This window comes from Melospiza georgiana, chromosome 2 (assembly GCF_028018845.1).
Source record: "Melospiza georgiana isolate bMelGeo1 chromosome 2, bMelGeo1.pri, whole genome shotgun sequence".
NCBI classification, from domain to species: domain Eukaryota; kingdom Metazoa; phylum Chordata; class Aves; order Passeriformes; family Passerellidae; genus Melospiza; species Melospiza georgiana.
In genome coordinates, this window is record NC_080431.1 from 54,137,168 (window position 1) to 54,160,309 (window position 23,142).

A 23,142-nucleotide genomic window follows, 5' to 3' on the forward strand; every position below is an offset into this window, starting at 1 on the left:
AACTGACTCCAGCACAGTCACCTAACTGAAAACAACCCAGCAGACATGACAAGGACCTGATAGCCAGTGTCCTTTTTCCTGTGTCATCACAAGGAACCCTACCTCCTGAATAGTGCCAGGGTGCTGGAGGCACTACTTGGCAAATACCAAAAAGTAGCTTTGAAAGTACATCTGAAACTTGTTTTATTTAAAAGTAAAGTAACCTTTCCTCCTGTAAGGCTTCACCTTATGCTTTGGTGCAACATTGCTACACTGTTGTAGCCCTATTTCCAAAGGGACTCGGAAATTAAGGTCAAAAAATCCCAAACCTCACCAAAAACCCACACAATAAACAAATACACAAACCCCCCAAGAACAACAACAAACAAAACGCCAAAACCCACAACAAGTCAAAACAAACACACAAAATACCACCACAACAACAACAACAAAAAAACCCAGTAAGAAACCAAACAAAAAATCCAACACCCCAGTAATTTCATTAGGAACCATAATGGGATTAAATTGCAGCTAAAGAATGAGCTCTCTGGTAGCCAATGCTGTATACTTAACTCTACTCAAGGCCATTAAGACAGATCTCAATGCTAATCAAGCACCTGAGATCCACCAACACTCTTCAGAAGACCAGGCCACAATCACTTGTGATGAGACTGAGTGCTTGTGGCCAATTCAGAACATGGGAATTTGAACCCCTCAATTCTTAGCAGTCTACTTAAGGGCATCAAAGAAAGCTTCAGAGCTCCTCAACTCAAATCTCCAAATTCAAACTCAGATTTTCCACCCAGAGCCACTGGACAGTCACACACAGAGGTTACACAAAAAACTTCTCCCCAAACCTGAGGCACTTCCCCATAGAAATGAGCTCTCGGGATCTCTACCTGGTCAGAGTGACCCCAAGATATGTTAGAAAGTCTCTTTTCCCAGCCTGGCAGTCGAAGAAGGAGTCAGAACTCTTCATTTCTCGGTCTCAAGGTTGTTTTTTGTATCTTATCTATAAAATTCTTTCTCCTGGCCTGCCCAGGTCCGCTCAGCAGGACAGTCCAGGCACTCTCACTGCCCCCGGGGCGGTGTTATCTTCTTATACTAAAAACTATGTGTACAATATTTACAATTACTGTCCAATACCTATCACCTATGTTAGACAGTAAGCTTCTACTCTAAGTCAATCTGAAAGTGCCAACATCACAGCAGAAGATGGAGGCTAGGAGGAAGAAGGAGAAAGGCTGGACACGCCCAGATTCCTCCTCTTGTCCCCTGAACCCCCGTTCTAAAAACCTCAAAAATCTATTTTTCACCCTGTGATAAATTCACTATCATTCTACTTAAACTGTCGTGGCTTGTAATCCTTCATATAAGGTTGGTAATTGTTTTTCCCAAGGGCTAAATCAAAGGCACAGGGGTCTTGGGCTCTGTGCCAAGGTCTCTGAGCCCCTTGGGCAGGGGCTCGAGCCCTCCAGGGCAGCCAGAGGAATTTCCTGGGTTCTGACAATGAGCCACATCAATAAAACAGACAAATGTCTAGCCCTGCCATCAGGCTTTAGCAATTTTTTACCATGCCACATTACCACTTACACACATATAACATGTCACTATGATTATGCTTCCTGGTGTAAGTTTTTGTGAGTAACTATGTTTAGGCTTCAAATACACGCAACTGTTGTATGAGCTACCAGTTCTGCTTGGCAGGGGTCAGAACAAGGAGCCTTTGGGCTCACCTACGGAGAGCAGGCGCCACATGACGGCGGGCGTGGCGAAGCAGGCGAACACGTCGTCGGTGCAGGCGAAGTGGGTGAGGTGTGGGAAGGTGACGGACTGGCCCCGGCACTGCCCCCACATGTACACCTGGCCGCTCTGCGTCTTGGCCGCCGACGTGTGCGCCGAGTGGCAGGCGGCGATCTCCACCACCCTGAATTTGCGAGCAAACAAAAGGAGAAAAGAAAGTCACTCATCGTGAACAAAACGCAGTGAATCAGCTCACTGCCCCCTGTCTTTCTCTCGTGCAAGACATGCTTTTAAGCATGCACATAAGCAAGAATGCTTTCTGGTCACACACAGCAAAATTAAAAGGCTGGCAGTGTTTCTGCAAACAGCGGGCACTCCAAGTTTCTCTTTGGGAAAGCATCTTGGGAGAGAGCAGCCAAAGCTGCAGCAGAGCCCTGTATCTACTGCAGCACATCCTCTGCTGACCCCTCAGCTCTCTCAAGCAAAGCTATGATGAGTTTCAAGTCTCTGAATGTCCTCGGTGGTGCTAGGCAGTGAGGGGAGTAGCTGTATTAAGCTGCAGAGAACAAATACTTCGAGAAGATGAAGAGGGAAATAAGGATGCATTAAAAATAATTAAAATTGCATTTTGGCTTATAATTGAAAGACAATGAAAGTCTTTTTTCTGTTTGCTTATTGGTAACAATCATAAACCAACAAGTTAAACATACTTCTTCTTACTCATATAATTATTATTACTTATGTTTAAAGGACTTCCATTTTGAAAACTAAAATTTAGAACCAAAAAGCTGTTGAAGCTGTTTTTAAGTGTCCTTTAGCTAGGCTATGTCTCTAATCCCAAGACTGATTTAGGACTTCAAAACTCCCACTGTGTACAGCATTACACAATCCACTGTTTTGCAGTCTGAACTACTGCTTGTTTACTTGTGTTCTCAGCTGCCTGGGGATAATGGCAGGGAAACAACTTGTTTAAAGCTGTATGCACAAAGCTTGCAGGCTTTAGTGAGGCAGTATTTTCACTGACACCAAGAATTCATATTCTGACCGACAAAAGCCAAAGGTAGCATGCAACATTAAAACTTGTATTAAATTCTTATTGTAACATTTTAAAAGTGTCTGGAAAAAATCAATAACATTTGAAGCAAAACCACAAGTACACACACAGAAATAGCAATGTTCAAGATCAGGCCATGTCTCATCACCAGAGCAGAGATGCCACTTCCTCACAATGATGTACTCAGACACAGGGTTAAGAGGGACATCTCACTTTCCTTCTTACTCACAACAAGAGCCCAAAAATTAAGATTTCTGATCATATACATACTTGGCTTTACAACAGAAACAACTTCTCCACTGTCCCTCAAGAACCTAGAGGAAAATATTTAACTCATAAAAATCAAAGCTTTATTTTTAGGCAACAATACCAAGAAAGAAGTCCTCCCTTTCTCTCTCTCCTGATTATGAGCCAGATTTAATAGCAGAAATAACACAAATTGCAGATGTCCACCCTTCACTTTTTCTGAGTACACTTCTTGTGAAAAGTAGCATATTAAAATACAATTTATATTCACAGACAATAAAGCCTTTATTGTTGATTTCAAGCAATGAAACTACACCACTGAAGGGAAAGTGCAATTAAGGCCTTTAAAGTACAGTGCGAGCCAGAGCAGAAAATAGCATATTCAGGCTCAGAATGTTCAGTTTCTCTTTCACAGGGATGGTTATGGGACAGATTCAAGCACTTTCAGTGAAAATTCTCTACACATTTAGCAGATGAACCATTGCAAAAAATTTTAGGCTCCTTCTCCCAAAAAAAGATTAAAAATACCATAATTTCATGTAGTTCTTCTGTGAGTATGTCAACCAATGTCTGATTGCAAGACTCTAAGTATTACCTGTCCTTATCCACAATAACTGTTGTAGGGTAAGACTGGTTACTTTTATTCCCAGTACCTAACTGGCCATATGAATTGGCTCCCCAGGCATATATCTGACCTTCATCTGTTAGCACTAATGTATGTGCATAGCCACAGGCAACCTGTAAGGAATAATAAAAAGAAGAAAAACTCATTTTTATGCAATAGTAAGTTAATACAGACACATACATCTTATGCTATAGGTTATGCCATTGATTCTAGGCTAGTGTAAAAATTAAATATACAGGTAAGTTTATTAAAAATGGAAGGAAAGTAAATGAAGTGACTTTGGGGGAAAAAATTTACCAATGAGAAACCCTGACAGATAATCTCAAGAGCAGAGCAAAAAGAATAGCTAGAAACTGAGAAAGAAGGAAAGCTATATGACAAATTTAACAATACCCAGAAAAGTGAAGATGGTCTGTCTTGCATTGACCTGGCTCCATGGACAACTGCTCCAATATGAATAGCTTCACCACTGGAAAAACAGCTAAGCTCTCCCTGTCTGATCCTCTCATCCCTGACTAACAGCCACACAAAACTGCCCCCTCCCTGTGCCAGAGGGTCAGAGGATCCTCTGCTGAGATAAGTCCCCATCCCTGGAAGTGTTCAAGGCCAGGTTTGTTGGGGCTCTGAGGAACCCAGTCTAGTGGAAGGTGTCCCTGCCTATGGCAGGGGATGAAACTGGATGGTTTTTAGGGTCCCTTTCGACCCAGGCCATTCTGTAATTCTCTAAACTTACATCACTGCAAGAAAACTCTCACAGTACAGTCTGAGAACCATACAAGATAAGCAACAAGAGCAATCAGCCAGGAAAGAGATGAAAGAGAGAAAACTCTCAATTTTGATGGCAGCCCACAATTGTATCAACTCATAACTTCACGGAAACCCCCTTGGTCCTGCTGAGCTGCCTCCTCAATCAGATTGTCCAAAAAATCCACTTCATATACGCAGCACATGCCCCACATACAGATACACAGTGGCAACATTACCAGCAGCAGTCCTGCTCTGCAGGAGTTCGTGTAACTTAGTAGACAGCTACCAAAAACCAATTTACATTGTTCATAACTAGCTCACCTATCTTAATATGATCTGCAAAGACACACCATAAACACATATACTCCACTGACATCCATGAAGCATGTGATGTACTTTAAGTGAAATAAACCATCAAGTTATTTACTGAGTGGAGATCTACAACATGGTATTAATCGGTATCAAGTAAAGGAAGTGGATGGAAACAGAATCTAATCCAAACTTGCTGGAGCATTCACTCTCTAAACAGAAGAATAAGTACATAATACTTACTTTATTTAATGTTACTATCCAACAGCAGTTGCTACCAGCAAAGCTACTGTCTACATCCTAGGCACTGAATATAAAATGATGTCATTAAATAAGTTTCTTTTAAAATACTTAAAAAATTCATAGCTTTCCTGAGTAAACTCAGTAAATAGGATCCAAAGTTCAAAATGCTCTTGCAAATTTTCACTAGTTACAAAACCGATGTTTTCTAACAGTTTGTATCATTTACCTGTCAGTATCCTCTATTTCACATGAATCAATTAAAAACTTCCAGAATCAGTCCTGCAGTAACTTTAAATATTTATTGTATAAAAGAAGTTATCAGTTTGCTAGTTACACTGGTGGCAGCCCCACTACTTGGTAAAGTGCAATAATCTCCAAAGGTCAAGACTAACTGTGGAATCATACCAAATGTTAGCCAAATGCAGTGGGAGGCAATTTATTCAGATTCCAAACACCAGTAAGTCACTGTGGCTGGAGTGCATTCTGAAATGAAATTCAGTCCTCAAGACAGACAAAATGCTAAACTGCAGCATTTTTGCAGGAAAAAAAGGCACAGGTTAATGAAGAATGGAATATCCTAGAAAGACTCTGTTACTTACTAAAATAACAGCAATATTTTTTAATTAACTTTCACAGGGAGAAAAAGAAGAAAACAAAACAAACTTTTTAGTGGTCTAGTCCTCTAAGTAAAATCCTGACCTCACTGAAGTTAATGGCAAAATTTCCACTGACCTCCACAGGTCACAGTTTCTCCCCTGTTGGGAGAGGTCCACTTTAGGACACGTGTTTCATTCTGATGTCACTTTTTAAACAAAGGACTATCTCCTTCAAAGGCAGCACATGCTGTCTATGGGACTCCTGCAGAGGCTCCTGGAGGGTTTGGGGAGGAGCAGCACAGACGTACCCGCTGCACACGAATGCCCTGCAGGGCTGCGATCCGGCACGGCGTGGGCTGGTTGCCGCTGCTGCCCAGCCCCAGCTGGCCATTCCCATTGTACCCCCAGACATAGACCTTGAAACAGAAACAGGGACTGTTAGCTGCTTGCTACTATTCACTTCTTTTTGTTGTTTTAGGTAAACACAAACATATTCACACATATACCTTCCTATATAAACACATATACACACACACACGTTTTTCTTTAAAATGCCGGTTATGTACTCATCTAGAATTCTTCCACACTCACGCTCTTTAGGAGTTAGATTATGTAGGACTACAATATTTTAATAGGAAGAACAGAAAATCAGTGACTCATATGGCTGCTTGCCAGAACAGAGTAAATCCAGCACAATACTTCCCTTCTTCAAAGAGCTGATTTCTCATTCCAAAATCTTCTAACAGAAAACACACTAGAACAATTATAAAATGGAAGCTGTACACAACAGTTTGAGTAGGCAGCTTTAGGCCAAACATAAGAAAAAGGGAAAACACTGAGCTCTGATAATTTCAGTGACATCATGTTTTACTGCAGTCAATGGTTACTTAGTTCTAAACTCAAGTGTTTGGAGAAATAGAGCTAGCAAGATGTATACTGCCCAACATCATCAGCTCATATGAACAAAGTGTAGAACTTTACAGCCTCCCTGTATCTTTGCAAAGAGAATAAAAAAGTATGAGAGAGATTCAAGAGGTACTCCAGTACAAAAAATATATGCAATGTACTTTTGTTCTCTTAAGATATGTGAATATGAGCAACTGATAATTAAAATATCGTTCAGTGATTATTCTCACATTCACTGATTACTCTCACATACAATACTTCAGATTCTAGTATAGACAATAATTTGTCTATGAATGCTAAAGCAGCAGTGGTATAATAACAAAGGTGGTTATGAGCAGTATAAGCAGCTAGACTCAAGGGAGTTTGCAAAGGTAAACTTCCTTTCTGAGTAATAGCTCATTATTACTACGTGCCAAGTTACTACATGAAGTAAAACTCAGTCCAAATATTCACGTGAAGTTTCTTACCTCTCCATTTTCCACCACAGCCATAGAGCACATCTGCCCACAAGCTATATTAACAACTATTTTATTTTGTAGGCAGCCAGTAACTCTTCGAGGAATTGGTTGATTTGCTGTTGAACCAGATCCAACCTGGCCTGAGTTATTATAACCCCATGTGTACACCTGTTGCAAAAGAATCGTCATCAAAGATGGCTTTAAAATATACAGTTCAAAGTATACATTCAAGAGAGGAAAAAGCCATATGAATAAAAAAATTGTTTTTTTATGTGAAAGTGGATGTATGTTTTCAGACCAAGGAAGACACACAGGTTTACAAGTGAACTGTTTCTAATAAAAATATGCCAATCTAAGCATTTATATATCCCATTCTTTTATGTTCCTCCATTCGAAGGTAAGAGGAAACATGATGGCTGCAGTTAATGCTGGAAGGATCCATTGCTACTTTTCCAGAACCCAAACTAGAATATCTAAGTGGCACAAATGCCACCTCAAGGTAAATTCCAGGAAGCTTTTTACTTTGGCAGGTAAAATTCCTTACAGTGAATGTGATTTACATTAACATCAGCTGTAATGCCACTAAGCATTTAAAGTAGAGTACAGCATAGGAAGGAACTGGCTGTGTAATTTGTTATTACAAGCAGAAGGGGCACAAAATCAGCTATGCCCTCACAAGTTTCAATTTTTTTGAAACATTTGTGTTACATCAGCACTGTGAGGATTGGAGGAAGCAAGGTCTAATGCTAGAGGTGAATACTGTTTTGCTGTTTCTCACATATGTGAGTTTCATTAAAAGAAAACAGACACTTGTTCCCACTATACTCACCTCTCCATCAGAGGTTAACACCATGGAGTGGTGAGAGCCACAGGCAACCTCAATGACTTTCTTGTTCACCAAGTTAGTAGAGACTTGACAGGGAATGAAGCCATGATTTGTTGTACCATTGCCCAGCTGACTGTAAGCGTTATGACCCCATGTATACACTTCTCCTTCTACAAGAAAAATGTAAAGAGCTGGTTGAAAAATCTCTACTTTTCCAATGAGTACAGAAGACAAAATTACAAACTAAAAATCAAATTCAGTAACAATATGCATACTTAAGTGTATAAATACATTTATGACCTATAGGGCTGTTCAGCCCATGGATGTACCAATGCTACCAGGCTCACATAGTGTTGACCACAAATCCAAATGGATAGTATCAGTGTAATCATAGCAAAGGAAAACATACTGCTGCAAGAAAAGGGATGGTGTAATACAGAAGACAAAAGGAAGAAATGACAGTCAAGAGTTCTCATTTAAATTTCTATTTTACTGATAACTAATCAGAATTTCTTGTCCACACCCTGGCACTGTTTCTAATTTTGGAAAATTCAAAAAATAAGCTTTCATTTCCTTACAATATGCATATTCCCTAAGGAGGATTCCCTCAGAACTACAAAGGTAAAATATGCTACACTAAAACAACACTTCTCTACAATAACTGGTTAAATCTAATTACTTTATCCTATCAAAATTGAACAACCCTTTCCTCAGTTCACCAACATGTGAATACAAATTTCAGTAAACATGTGAAACATACAGCACAGTAACATACAGCAAAGTGGCAATGACAATAATTAACACAAGAATTGTGTAACATGTAACAGCCCTCTAAAAGGGAAGTTTAAAAGGCTGTGCTGAAGATACGCTATTAATGCAAATGGAGTTATGAGTAAACCTCATCAAGGATCAGCTCCTGATCTGCTCTTTGGCAGTACTTCATCATCAGGTTAAGGAGTGTGAGTGTGTCAGTGGGATCTGGCAGTAACAAAGCTCAGAGGAATACAGATGTATACACAAAAAAAGTGTGCAGAATGGTCTCCCATGAAGACTGGAGGAAATGAATGTAAAAGAACACATTTACAACATAATTCCACCTACTTTTAGTCATAATCTAGAATACTGAAAAACATTTCCTCTCATTGACAGAGACAGGTAAGTGTGAATATCATCAATTAGGCTCTAAGAGAACCTTGCTAGGAACATAATATTAATAATTTTTCCTCTAGTGTAACATACTTAATCATGAACATAAAAGCCACTACCACAATGTGGATAATACAGCATCAGTGCAGGAAAGCATGAAGGTAGGAAGCCAACATAAGGGTCTTTAAAGCACATCCAGAATTAGGTACTGGAGGGAAAAGATGCATTTTGGCCGAAGGACATTGTTGGCACAAGAACACAGGGGCATAATGTAGCCACTAATGCATTCCAAGAGCTATCAGAAGTCTTGAACTTAACTGAGAAGTGAAAGAAAAAACCTTTCCAAAAGTAGTACCAAGATCAAAGTAGGGCTTGAAAAACTCCTGAAAATAACAAGCTACCTGACGTGTCATATTTGCCAATTAAAATACTTTTGACTTAACAGCCTAGAATGCTCAACTCTCTCTCTTATGTTACCAGCCCAGACCTTTTACACCTGCTGGATGAATTTAAGTGGACTCTCTGAAGAATTAATATTCAGGTCATACTTTACCTTCTGTAGCAAGAACAACATGAGGGCCACTTCCATAACTCAGGCAGGCTATCTTTTTGCCACACAGGGAATCTAACCTCCTTGGTTCTATAGTGCTCTGCATGTCTCCTGTTCCCAAACAGCCACTGCAGTTCATGCCAAGCACAAAAACCTGTAAGAAAAGAATCACAGACTCATAACTTAGGTTGCAACCAAAAGCTTCCTCCAAAGGTCAACTAGTCCACCTCTGTGCTCACCAAAGATCTAAACAGATCAGCTGACTCAAGGCCATGTTCAAGAGATTCTTGTACATGTCCAAGGAAAACAAATCTCACAACTGCTTCAGGATTTAACCCCTCTTATGGCATTTTTTTCCTAGTATTGAATCAGAAAATGCCATCTTGCAGTTTGTGTCCACTGCCTCTCATCCTGTCACTATGCATTTGCAACAAATACCTAACTCCATCTTCTCTTTGTTCTATGATTGTGGTAAGAAGCCTTTAATTTAAACTGAAAATGTTTCATAGCAAACAAAACAATCAGACATTTTTGCATGCAACTTTCTCTAGGTGTATTATTATACTACTGGCCTTCAGAACAACTTGATACATGACTGATTAAACATGTCCCATTCATACACACTCTTGGACAATTACCTCATCATTTTCAGTTGCATACAACACTTCATTACCAGCACTGCCAAATACACAGGCTTGACGAATTAACTTGATCTCTTCTGGGGAACAGAGAGAAAAAATCGGCCATTTCCCAACATCCAGCATCTTCAGGGCTGACAAGAGTGTTGCCTCCAAGGCCTAGTATTATAAAAAATGCTATCAAATATCTGCACAGAAAAAATACATGCCTTTGCAAATCAAATCACCATCTCCTTTTTCAGCCACAAACTAGTATTTTAATTCTACAACGCTTAAAAGGAAGACATTAAATAAACATATAAAATATATCATGATCTAGAAATAAAGGATCAACATTAATGGAGAAAAGTACCTTGTAGGAGGTTAAATGGTGAGATCATATATTCACTATATTCATGCAACATTAAGTGCTGTCTTACAGAATTCAGTATACATTGAATTCTGTAAGACTGCATTCCAATATAAAGTGAAAAGTTCATATTAAAAATCTGAAATCTGTGTATTTTCCCTTGGTGCTAAAATTGCTGTTAAAAAAAGAAACCATAAAAGAACTCTGCCCAAGAATACACTTATCTTTGAAAAATATGGATATTTGTTTTCATGTATGCATTTTTCCTACTTCCAAATTATACAAAAATGTGAAGAAATTCTAGTTTGGAGTCTGAAGCATGTTATATCAGCCATAAGAATATTGCTTCTTCAATTAGTATCACTGACTATGAAAAAATATACACAGGAATATATATAACATTAGAAAATTAAAACCAACACCCTAAATTGACCCTAAGTTAAATTCTTTTGAAAAATACCAGCTAATCACACATTTCTTTATTATTTACTTCAGAGGAGGGGAAAGAAGGATTGGCCATATTCACAGGAAAAAAAGTTGCGGTTTTGATCACACTAGTTCTTTCCCCATTTCCTTGCAGCAAATAACTGACCAACTTCAGCCAAATTTGCAAGTTGAAAGGGAAGTCAGATTCTGCTGACACAATCAGCTTGGCAGCAGGCAGCTGGACAAACAGACATTATGTTATGAAATAAGTCAGTGAGCAAGTAGGTCCAAGCTAATCCTAGCAGACATTGTTCCCTGTGACACGTAGCAGGGTTATCTGGGACGAAGGACCAGAATCCATATGGAATCAGTCTTCGTTCATCTGCTGCTTGCAGAATAATTTCTTTTATGTCAGGAGGTTACTATTCATTCCACAGAGAATTTTAGGCCCTCTTAAGATATGATAATAAATACTGAAAGCATCACAGACTATTCTTCCAACTGCATCAACAAAACTGCATCCCACTTTTGTGCAAGACCGAAGAAGCCTGAAATTCAAAAGGACAGTCAGGGTGTCCTTCAATTTTACAGACACCTTTACTGGAATAACATATTGGTTTCTTTATAATGTGAGCTCTAAATTCCAAGTGCTCCGTGGGTCAGAACCCATTCATCTTGTATAGAAAAGTTGTTTTTTTCTTTAACCTTGTTCTACAAAGCACTCATGTCGTACCCTCATAATTAACAGGTTAAAAAAATGCCTCAAACTGTAGCATTTTTTAACACTAAAATAATACACTGAAAGAAAAACTCCCCAACTACTCTTATAAAAAGCACCTAAGGAAATACTTATGATACTGATTAAAAAAACAAAAGAGAAAGAACCAAAACTTTATCAGACAAAAAAATCCATAATCTAAATCCTGTCTCTGGAATTATTAGTTACACTCAGTAAGAGATATTCTTCCACTTTTCAATACTTTCTCCCCTCACACAGTTCCACGTTATGTTTTGTTTCAAAAATATGAAAACCATTTCAACTCTCAGCCCACCAATATTTATATCCCGTAAGTGATCAGTTCCCTCATTATATCGCACAAAGTAATGAAAGGCAGACTTAGACACGAATCTCTGACGTTATATGAGCATATTGTTCTTCTAATATTTTGTGGATGACTTAAGCAAGATTTCTTCAGCTAGTATAATTTCTTCTAACCATAGCTTTTGTTTTCTGTCTACCTTGGAAAGTACTTGCATGTACTAAGCTATTGCTAAATGGAACCTTTTGAGCATAGCAGTACAGAATTCCCAATACAAATCAACACTCTGACCTTGGCACTGACTCCTTGAGGAGGAGGTTCATCCTCCATATGGACTTGTGCTTGTGTCCCCCTGCAGAGAGAGAGAGCTGGGGTTAAAATCATCATATCATATTGCTGAAACAATACTTTCTGAAACCATCCACACTTAATAAAGCCAGTTAAGAGAGTTATCTTCTTCTGTGGGGTGAGAAAACAAGAAATGCAAAGCTCTCAGTTTTGCTGTTACATACAACTATACAATGATCAGTTAGGCAGACTCTGCTCTTCTGTAGTCTTACTTAGAATATTAACTCTTGGACAAAACATCTTTTTAAAACAAATAGGAAAATTAATCAGATTGTGATTGGAAAGAAAGATGTTTTATGAGCACCATACTCCAATGTCTTTTCATTGCAGCAGAAATAAATTGAGAACCTTCTTGACATAATGCTTTAAGACATTTCTTTCAGCAAAGAAAAAGCACACTGCTCAGAGAATTCAATTTCTGGCTTAAGCCTTCAAAATTACTTATTCCTGTTCCATTCTGAAACCAATCCTAGAAAAACATTTGTGTCTTTTCAGGTTTACTGAGAGCTGCTAAAAATTCATTCTGCTTCAGAAAATATTGTCAGCCCCATAAATTACCTGTATAATTTCTATTACTTACATTATCAATAGAAACAGATCTTCAGACCAGCTGTTTCTTCAGAAATATACACAGCTCTACTATCCTAAAATTATTTCCTAACATAAAGCCATGCAACTTTGCTTTCAGTAAAACTACAAAAATGAGAAGCAGCTCGGAAGCTGCACAAGCCTCTTTCACTGAACAGTGATGAAAGTTGTACACATAATTTTCTTTGAGATACATTGGTTCGGACATAGCTAAAATCTGTTTATTTCTCGCATAAAATCACGTCTCTAAAATTCTGACTACAGGCAGAATAACATCCAACAAACAGTTACCATTTTATTAATTTTCAGACTAATACCACATTAAAACAAGTATCAAATGTAACTGCATAAAACAGCCTAACTTAATACTAAACACATCTCTTATGTAAGACTTCATGCCTTAAGACCCAATTCAGTTACACAAAATACATGAAATTAGTATGACTAAAGTATGATAAATGTTAATGATTCAACATGTAATCTACTGAATAAACAAACAAAAATTCTTTTCTTGAAACAAATAAAAACCTGAACAACTCTGCAGCTCGACCATGCTGAATATGCACAACTGTTAAGCTTAAGCTTCAACACAACCCACAAATCTACACACACAGAGTGTACTTTATACAGCTAGTTTGAGACATTACATGAAGAATTCAGCTCATATGTGAAGGTCCACGGTGACTTTGACCTTAAGGCTCAAACACACAACCAAACTGAACTGGAAGCCAAGTTATATTCCCCTTCCACTAGGACAGACTGAAGGGCCGACTCAGTCACCTACACATCAGCACCTGCTGGTATTTGAGATGACCTTGGGGATCCCTGACACCAAACAGTGCTGGCAGATACGATTCAGGACCCACGGGATATCCACACATCCATGCCAAGCTGGAGCAGCAGCCAAGAAATAAATGGCACCAGACAGTCCTGCCTGCGCAGCTGAGCAGTGCCCTGAATGAGCACACACAGCCTTTTAGCAAGATTTACGCCTTCATGGAAATGGGGGAGCTTGCTGAGCTCTTGCACTTAAGAAATCGCTTATTTTCTTCAACATACTTGCTCAAACAACAAGAATGCAACAGTTGATTTTGTGGACATTATTCAAAGTAGAAACAACTCCCCTAATCCAGGCCTTTGCCTGTACTACTGAACCATTCTGAAACATTTCATTTCATGCTAGCAGTCCTCCTGTGAAATTGACTATCAAGGCTATCCAGTATTTTGCAGCACCATTTGATACAAAACTGATATCCACGATTCTTCAGGTTCCAGTATTTCACTTCAATTGCACCAGTTCAGACAAAAGCATAGTTTCACTTAAAAGCAGTTGATTTGTTAGCATAAAGGTACATCAGGATCTAACCACCTCAGTTAATTGATAAAAAGTGCTCCACTTCATTACTTTTCAGACTCCCGACAGTTTTGCCTTGACTTTTCTATAACAAAGATCAGTTACATGCCCTCCCAACTCAAAAGTTAGAACATGTTTTATCTTCTGCATAACTATGATAAAATTACCCTGCAACTCAATTTTCAGTTTGCTCTGCAACCACAGACACCTTATTTCTGAGCAACCCCACAGGAGTAAACAGGGTGACTCAAATTATGACAGTTTATTCTTCTATCCAAATTCATGTCTTCTAATAAAAGTACATACTGAGTGCCACATATCTGTATCTGCAAAGTCATTCTTTCTAAAAATCTGTAATTGATTTAGGAGTACATATCCACCTGGGGATCCCAAAAATTAAGATAGAAAAAAATTAAACCTGTTTAAGAACTATTCTTATCCATACATGTTTAAAATATTAGCAATTATTCATATTTTCCTACTTGCATGAATTTTTCTCCAGAAAAATAACCATTGTGAAAGCAGTCAAGCAAAGAAAAAACAGTATTTTATCAAAAATGAAAAGACAAAAACCTCTATATTTGAGTAAATCAGGTACAGGAGAAAAACGTATCCTAGCTATTTCAGACAAGTTACTGGGATTGTTTGTCTACTAAATCTTATAATATGTGCACAACTGCTAAAACCCATTACTTTAAAATAGCTAGCTACAACATTTAAAAAGAATGCAATACTTATTTTAGAAAGTAAAAAGGTAAGCCAGAAACAATTCTCATGGCTGAAAACTTAATAACTTTCCCTATCTGTATTTAAAAAAAAATAATTCTGAAGTGCAAATCTAAAGGAGAAAATATCATTATTGTAAACATTCATTTCTTGAGGCCGTGCACAGCCTTTCGATATAAATATATATATATTAAACTTCCACAAATCTCTTATCTGGAATCCAAGTACCATTAAGAATCTGGGCAGCATACTCTGGCAGTCTGAGTTTAGGTCTTGGAAACTGGAAGCTTTGACCATCGTTTTGGTCCAGCCACAATAGGTTTTTGGGTAAGACACACACGCCTCTGCAGTACACGTAAGATTGAGTTAAAGAACATAAATACTAAATCTGGTAGCCAAGCTTCATTAACAGTCCCAGACCATTTAACCCTAAATATTTAATCAGGTTCACTGACTCATCTGAATGTAAACATTCTTGTGGACTCTCTCTCTAGGAACTTGGCAAGCAAACAAAAATTTTCAGAACTCCACTTAGTATTTCCTCCCACTTAACTTGAGCATTTATGAACCTCATCTGCTGATTCAAAGGTCTGTCTGCAGCTTCTTCCCCAAGGACTCTAACCACAGGCTTAGGAAAGATTACAAAGCAAAAGTCACAGAGAAAAGTGACTTGATAAGACTTTTAGAAAAGGCACCTAACCTTCTCTGGTATTCCTGATTTCTCAGCAGTTTCCTACAAGAGTAGTCATTACACGATGCTAACTTGTCCAAGCAATTTTGCAGGAGAGATCAGATCACCAATACTGCCAGCATGCACTCCTTGAACAGGTCACATTCCTTTCTAGGAAGACTATTTCCAAAATTATCTTCTTTCTTCATTTACAGTGAAATGCCAGTACTACACCCAGTGCTGACAATAAATTGACAGAACTCAGCTTATCATTTATTCTTCCACTGATGTGGCATTTTCCATTAGCAAAAAATTGCAGACCTTAACAGTGAGTGGTTGTTTGGAAAACTTCAAACTCCAACTAAAGTATAATCTTCTCTCCTTCCTTTCTTGCTCCATGACACCAGACTGTGAATTCTTTGCTCCTGATGCAAGTTCCACTGTGTGCCTACTCATTACACAAGCAAATCAAGGCACAGTTCAGAGGCTAGATCCAAGAAACTCTTTACTGGCTCCATGTCCAGGAGCAAAACCTCAGCCAAGCATCTTGTCAGACACTACCTGTGTTTTGGCATGACATCCAGCTCCATCTGTTGGCTCCAGGGATGGACACCCAGCACGACCTCACTGAAGTTTCCTGAGGTTCACATGCAAAATCCATATTCTAAGTGATGGTAAGACAAGTGCTCATATTAAGTCTCTTCATTTTTCTCATTCCCACTCCAGTTACTTTTTCCCCTTTAGAAAAGTCTATCACCATCACTGCTGTAGAATGGTGGATTGTTGACCAGGCAGCAACAAGAGAGGAAGCAACTGGAAAAAATCATCATCACCCACCAGAAAGAAAATATTTAAAGCAGAAATAAAAAAATAATCCCAAATTTTTTTTTCCTCATTCTACAAACCCTAGAGTCAATCTGGAAAAAATAATACCACACCTTTGGCTAGCTATCTACTTGACTTTAAAAAAAGAAGATTTGAAGAAAGAAGCTGGCAACTACTAAGAAAGAGAAGCTATATAACAAATAAATAAAAGACAGAAATACAAAGACAAGAAAACAGCTGTGTTTACTAAAACTTAAGCCTCCAGTAGACTTACTGATATGCCAAAGTCAGCAGCTAAAAAAGCCTGATAAGAAAATGTCAATCAAAATACATTTTCACTTAGAAGTATTTACACTTCTTTCTACACATGTAAAACTACCTTTTGAAGGCAAACAAGTGTTTCAGATCATGGAAACAAAGCAAGAACTACTTTAAGTGCTGAAAAGTATTATAGGAAGATGCTGGAGTCACTTTCACATAATTACTGGTTTACTTCTCCAGTAGAAGGAAAAAAATATAATGAGCATTATCTCTAGACCTTGAGATGAGTTAAAATAATCAAACATTTTGGGAATCCCAGTCTCTTGGGAACAAGATGCCATTCCTGCATCAAAATCTAACCTCATGCAATCTAATGTAAACTAAATCTAGCCTGAGGTACCAAGGAAAAACATCTGTTGACAATTTTGATACGGCTAATGCAGGATTGTTCAAAAAATTAACCTGAAAAGTTCCTTCTCTTTGCTCAATTGTTACCCAAACTCCTGTAATCCAAACAAAAACACAAACATAATAAAATACAACTGACGCAATTGTTGGCTCTGCCTATTTTATATTCTACATAAAATTTCATTTACTATGCAACTGATTTGGTAGAATTGATAACTTATCTTCATTTTGACCTTCCAACATGAGAGGTCAATGAACCAGCTCTAGGGAAACAAAATTAATCCATAATTAATCCAAAATTAATCCATTTGTTAATACTCTTAACACTGTCTGCCTAAGAAGATGCTACATGTTACAGGAGAGAAAAAACAGTAAATAGAATGTGCATGAGAAAGAAAAGTTACCCCACTTCCTCTACCAATAAATGATACTGTTAAATACTCAAATGTACAGTTCCAGTCTTCTGATACTGGAACTGCTGGACATTAAGTGGCAAGAGCATAACAGCATCAGACATAACAAGCAGAGGTTTCTCAACCCTTAAAAAGAATTAAGAGACAAAATGTTATTGTTTCAAGGCAGAAGTTGGAGTATCTAACATTAAGTATATCCACTGCAGTAGCCTCCTCCAAACTGCAACAGATGATATGCATCATGATACCCAGGCCATTTTACCTCAATTTTATCACTCAGTGGTCTTACTTCTATTAAAGTTTTCACTTACATGATTAAAGAAACTTAAAAAAACAATTGTCTGTAACTAACTCAGAATTACTTTTGCTATTCCTTTGCAATTCTTACTGTCCAACTGGCACTTTACCTCTTCACTTTCATTTTGCTTAACTATCCTTTTTCTCATCTTTATTTCTAAAATCCTTTTTGATGGTTAGAAGTTGATTTCAACAGACCTATTTAATTTTTTTTTTGGACATAAATTCCAGATGGATTATACCTTTGGCATAAAACAGCTTTTTAACTTCTTTACTTTATAGGGCCCTCAGGACTCCTGTACAAACAACATCACTAATTAAACCTCTTGATTTTTCCAAGTTTCTAAATGAAGAATTTCAAACCTGTTTAGTCATCTATTTCTATTTATTTAATCTAATTAGAAATGCGACCCAAGATCACAAGCTGACCAATGAACCACCTTTCCCCAGAAGTTTCCCACTGCTTACCTGAGAGCCAGTCTAAGGCAATTCAGTGCTTATTGGGCAAGATGTGTGTAAGATCACCTGGATCACTGTGTGTCTGACTGATGCCATCACCTGCATCTCTTGGCTGCTCAGCCTGGAGAAGAAGAGGCTCCAGGCCACCTCACTGTGGCCTTTCAGTACTTAAAGGGGGCTTACAAAAAGCCCCTTTTAGGCACTGAAAGGAGGAAGGAGTGTAAAAAGGAGGGAGAGTAACTTTTTACACAGGCAGATAGTGATTGAACAAGGGGGAATGGGTTTAAACTACAAGAGGACAGAATCAGATGAGATCCCAGGAAGAAATTCTTTACTCAGATAGCGGTGAGGGCACAAATGGTTCGCTGAGAAAATTTGTGGATGCCTCATTCCTTGCAGTGTTCAAGGCCACTGGATGGGGCCAGGGGCAACCTGGTCTAGGGAATGGTATTCCTGCCCATGGCAGGGAGGTTGGAACCAGATGACCTTTAAGGTCCCTTCCAACACAAACCATTCTGTGATTCTACAGTCTAAGAAAGAAATCCATCTGTGACATAATTCCTGACAGTATCTCTCAGTAAGTGATATTCTTATACAAATCCAACTCCTGTGGTCCATAGCAGACACCATCAAAAGCTCTTAAAATTTTCTTGTGTCAAAGCAATGACATGCTTGACTGTTTTTCTTTATCCATAGTCTCTTCCTGCTACTTTACAGTCCATCACATCATTCACATCCCACATAATTCTGTCACACTTATTTCCTATACCTGGATGGTATTATCTCTTCTATCAACACTGAGCAGGACGGTTACTTCTAAACGTTTCCTTTACTCCATGTTTGCTTTCACATCGTCCAACATGGAATCATAGAATGATCTGGCTTGGAAGGGACCACACACATAATTTTGTTACAACCCTTGCCATGGGCAAGGACACCTTCTGATGGACCAGTTTGCTCAGAGCCCCATCCAAATCGGCCTTGAACACCTGCAGGGATGGGGCATCCACAGCTCTCTGGGCAACCTGTTCCAATACCTCACCAACCACAGTGAAGATTTTTTCCTAACATCTAATCTAAATATACTCCTTTTCAATTTGAACCTGTTCCCCCTTGTTCTCTCACTACATTCTCTTATAAATAGTCTTGCCCCATCTTTCCTGTAAGTTCCCTTAATGCACTGGAAAGCACATCATTCATCAGCCCGAATAGTTTCTGATGGTGCACAAGCATCACTCCTACAGACCTCACCCCATTCGCAACCTGAGTAAAACCTCTTTGCTGACTGTGCCTGATATTAGCAATTTCACTCGCCAAGGAAACGCAACGAAATCCTCCCATCTCCCACACAATAAACAAACGGTGACTGGTTCCCAAAGTATCCCTTTTTTTCCTTAAAACCTCAACCGGGCCGCCAAGCTCAGCTCGCCTGTAGTGCCGCCGCCACCACCACCACACCTCTGCGCACCTGCGGGCAGCGCGCACGGGCACCGCACACACGGGACTCCTGACGGAGCACACGCAGACAGACTCACAGACACGCAGACAGACACGCCGCCATCCCCGTTATCGGCCATTTACACACCGGGTGCCTGAGAAACGAGGCCCCGCGGAGCGCAGCCCCGGCCCGGCCCAGCACACGCAGCACGGGCGGCCGCGCCCTGCCCCGGCCCCGCTCCCGCTCCCCACCGCCGGCCGCCCAGGGAGGGGAAGCACAGGGAAGGGGGGAGCCAAGCCCCTTCGCTTCCCTCCCCTTCCCACCCCCGTGCTCCAGCGCTTACCTTCCTTCTCCCAGGCGGCGGCGGCGGCTCCTCCCCCCGCCCCGGCGAGCCAAGGGAAGATGCTGCCGCGCTCAGGCGCCTCCTCAGCGCCGAGCCCGCAGGGAGAGGGGAAGGGGAGGGAAGCGGCTGGCACCTCCCAGGATCCACCCACTGCAGCAGGAGCGTCGGGAGCCGTGGCCGCTGTCCTCAGAGCGGGCCCCGCGCCTGAGGGGCAGTGCTCGCTGCCGGGGAGAGTGCGGGAGAGGCTGGAGCTCTCCCAGGGCCTGGCCTCGGGATGACATGGCTGCTTTGGGAAGAACCATGCCCAGAGCGAGCTCAGCGTCTCGGCGGGAGACACCACCCCTTCCCGCCTCCGAATCGCAGAATCAATCGGCTTGGGAAAGACCTCTGAGGTGCTGAGCCCAGCCTGTGACCCGGCACCACCGTGACAGCCAGACCGGACACTGAGTGCCACATCCAGGCTCTCCTTAAACACCTCCAGGGACGGTGCTTCCAGCAGGTCCCTGGGCCGCCCGCTCCAGGCTGGTGCCTGGGCAAAAATACGCGTGTCAGCCACACACATGGTCAGAGGGGAATGTCAAATATTGCCGTGCTGTTCCAACCTGCGATCGTTTAATTTTTTTTCCCGAAGGAAGTGAGGAGATATTATGTATTCTGTATCTCCTATGGCTTATGTTAAAAATTAAGCACTCCCAAAGAAGATACGCTTGATAAGTTTTCCTGAAAGTGGCAACCTGGCTGTTATGCCTGGTTGTGTCTCTTACCTTGAGTGTGACAATTGCCTGCTGTTTGGCTGTGAGAAATTCTCAGAGACCCTTGCTGCCATACCCAAAGATATTGTTACATTATTGCTGTGGAAACCTTATTCAGAAGGAGAAAGTTTGCTCTGGAGCTAAGGAACTCCCATCGAAAATTAAATTCCTTTATGCCCTAGTGAAGGTGTCAGGGTTTTTTTATGGGAATGACAGCTTCATAAGGATGTTTTGACATTTTAAAGATTGATGTACTCAGATGCAAGCCTTTGGCTGTCCAAAATGAGGTTTGTAAATGTACCTAAAGTTGCAAAACCCCCATCCTTAATGGTACCAAAAGAGCAGAAGTTCCATACGTGTATGTTCTCCATACTTGCTCTGTGGCATGGCAGTCTCCGTCCATGGGCTACATGTGCCTTTCATCCCATTCTTCACCTATATCACACATGGAGTGCCTGCAGTGCTGTGCCGACCACCAGTGCTCTTCCCTGATGTGCTGCCTAGCGCACAGAATCAAAGAATCACAGAATGGTTTAGGCTGCAAGCTGAAGCTATTAATATTTAGATTGGCAGTAAAGCAAAGAGTAATTGTCCCCTAAAACATTTGTGTGTATCAGTTCTATAGTGCATATTTTAAAACAATATTGGGTATTTTTCTAGGAGTTATGCTCAATGTGACTCACGGAAGGTCACACTTAGAAGCAGTGGAGCAGGTGGTGTATTTGATCCTCTGAAACAAAATGCAGTTTGATACAGTGGTGTCCCTAAATCTACAAGCAATAGATGTAGATCTACAAGCAGACAAACTGCATTCTGAAACATTTAGCTAAAGGATTGTGTTTGGTGAATAACAGCTGAATGACAAGGGATATAAAAGTGAAAAAGGCTAATTTCATTCATGAATGTGCCCAGACAGGAATCAACAGTAATTGAAAGGTAATTTGCATCCAGTAATTAGTATTTTAGGTTATTAGGATGCTGCATTTAACGCTACTATACATTTGGATAGGGATGTTGAGAGTGAGATAGGCTGCATGAAGATGATCAATGGCTTGAAAATTAGACATAGCTAAAGGGATTATTTGTTTAGCTTATTGAAAAGAGTTTAAAGGTAATTGCAGTTTTTAGCTTCCTTACAATGAGAAAACATTAGGTACTGAGTGGCATTTTAATTTAATGGAAAAAAAAAACTATAATAAAAAGCAGTGGAGATATATTAAAGCCTCAGGAGTTCAAACGAGAAATGGTGCAAAAATTTCTGACAGGGAAAGTAGAAAGTGGCCTCCATTATTTATGCCTTCAAGTAAAAACTTGATCCAGTTATTTCTGCCTTTCCTTTCTTGGCATTTTTTGAAGTCCTGTCTCATTTTCTTCCTTTCATTTGAACTATCCCTGGGTTGTTTTTCTTCTTTCCTAAATATAATGCCAAATTTAGAACTCAGCAGCAATGAAAGGAAGGGAATTGGAATGGAAAGGAATGCTTATTGCAGGGAAGTTAGTCTGGATGACCTTTAAAGGTCCCTTCCAACCCAAAACTATTCTATGATTGTATGATTCTAATATGTGCCTGTCTCATCTTACAAGCAACTTGTAGATCCTTCCAATATTTCAATTAATGACTAGGATGATGCTCATTCCATTTCTGTTTGACACGAAGCCAGGAAGGACTGATGGTGCACTGCAAGGCAGTCCAATTTTAGCTTGTACAGTAGCATCACATCAAAACAGGTAAACCTCATACTGGCATGTCCAAAAATAGTATCTTAAGGCAGAAATGAAACATTGCCAGGTTGTGAGAAAATGCTACTGCAAAGAGCAAGGATAATTTTTGATCACTGCATGATCAGGGAAAATATTGAAGCAAGGCAGATCCAGCTTTGGCAATAGAGGAAACTGCTCTCACAGTGATAATAAGGAAGTTGGGAATTGATTGCCCAGTGAAGTTGTAGTTTCTGTGTTTGAAATTGTAGATCAAAATTAAAGTAACTTTTGTTGATCCTAATTCAGGTAATGAAAATGGATCAGATAACTTGCTGAAGTTCTTTCATCTTTCAGGATTTTATCATTAGTTCCATTGTACAAGAAATTTGCTCCATTGTAGTTTCCATGTACAGGAAAAAAAAATGCAATAAGAGGTACAGAATCTGCAGTTAAAACAGGAACAAATAACAGTTTTTAATCAAAGCAAAATGTCTTTTGTGTAAGTGTTGATTAATAAAAACATTTCACAATAACCTAATTTTTCCAAATACTCGAGGAGTTTTATTGGCTGAATTTCCTTGTAAAAGCTGTTAAAGTTCATTGTTGTTTTTGGGAGGATGGACTATTTTAAGAATGGAATAACAGACTACAAGTTAGATGTCATATGGCTGATAGAAC

General features: G+C 39.7%; 1 protein-coding gene across 4 annotated transcripts in view; it reads right to left on the bottom strand.

Annotated features, from left to right (window-relative positions):
* The window catches only part of RCBTB2 (RCC1 and BTB domain containing protein 2), a 33,089-nt gene extending 12,989 nt beyond the window's left edge, over positions 1-20,100 (bottom strand). Inside the window, exons 1-9 of one of the 4 annotated variants that reach the window (XM_058044135.1) lie at positions 20,012-20,100; positions 12,173-12,233; positions 10,067-10,225; positions 9,432-9,582; positions 7,736-7,902; positions 6,916-7,074; positions 5,851-5,958; positions 3,618-3,760; positions 1,716-1,906 (exon numbers count right to left, since the gene is read on the bottom strand). In XM_058044135.1, coding sequence (XP_057900118.1) covers positions 1,716-1,906; positions 3,618-3,760; positions 5,851-5,958; positions 6,916-7,074; positions 7,736-7,902; positions 9,432-9,582; positions 10,067-10,225; positions 12,173-12,211 — 1,117 coding nt within the window. In that variant the 5' untranslated portion in view covers positions 12,212-12,233; positions 20,012-20,100. Of the gene's footprint in view, positions 1-1,715; positions 1,907-3,617; positions 3,761-5,850; positions 5,959-6,915; positions 7,075-7,735; positions 7,903-9,431; positions 9,583-10,066; positions 10,226-12,172; positions 12,234-15,125; positions 15,148-16,128; positions 18,144-19,815; positions 19,864-20,011 lie in introns of those variants that run through there. The other 3 variants (XM_058044145.1, XM_058044124.1, XM_058044154.1) reach the window with 3 other exon arrangements.
* Positions 20,101-23,142: the final 3,042 nt, after the last annotated feature.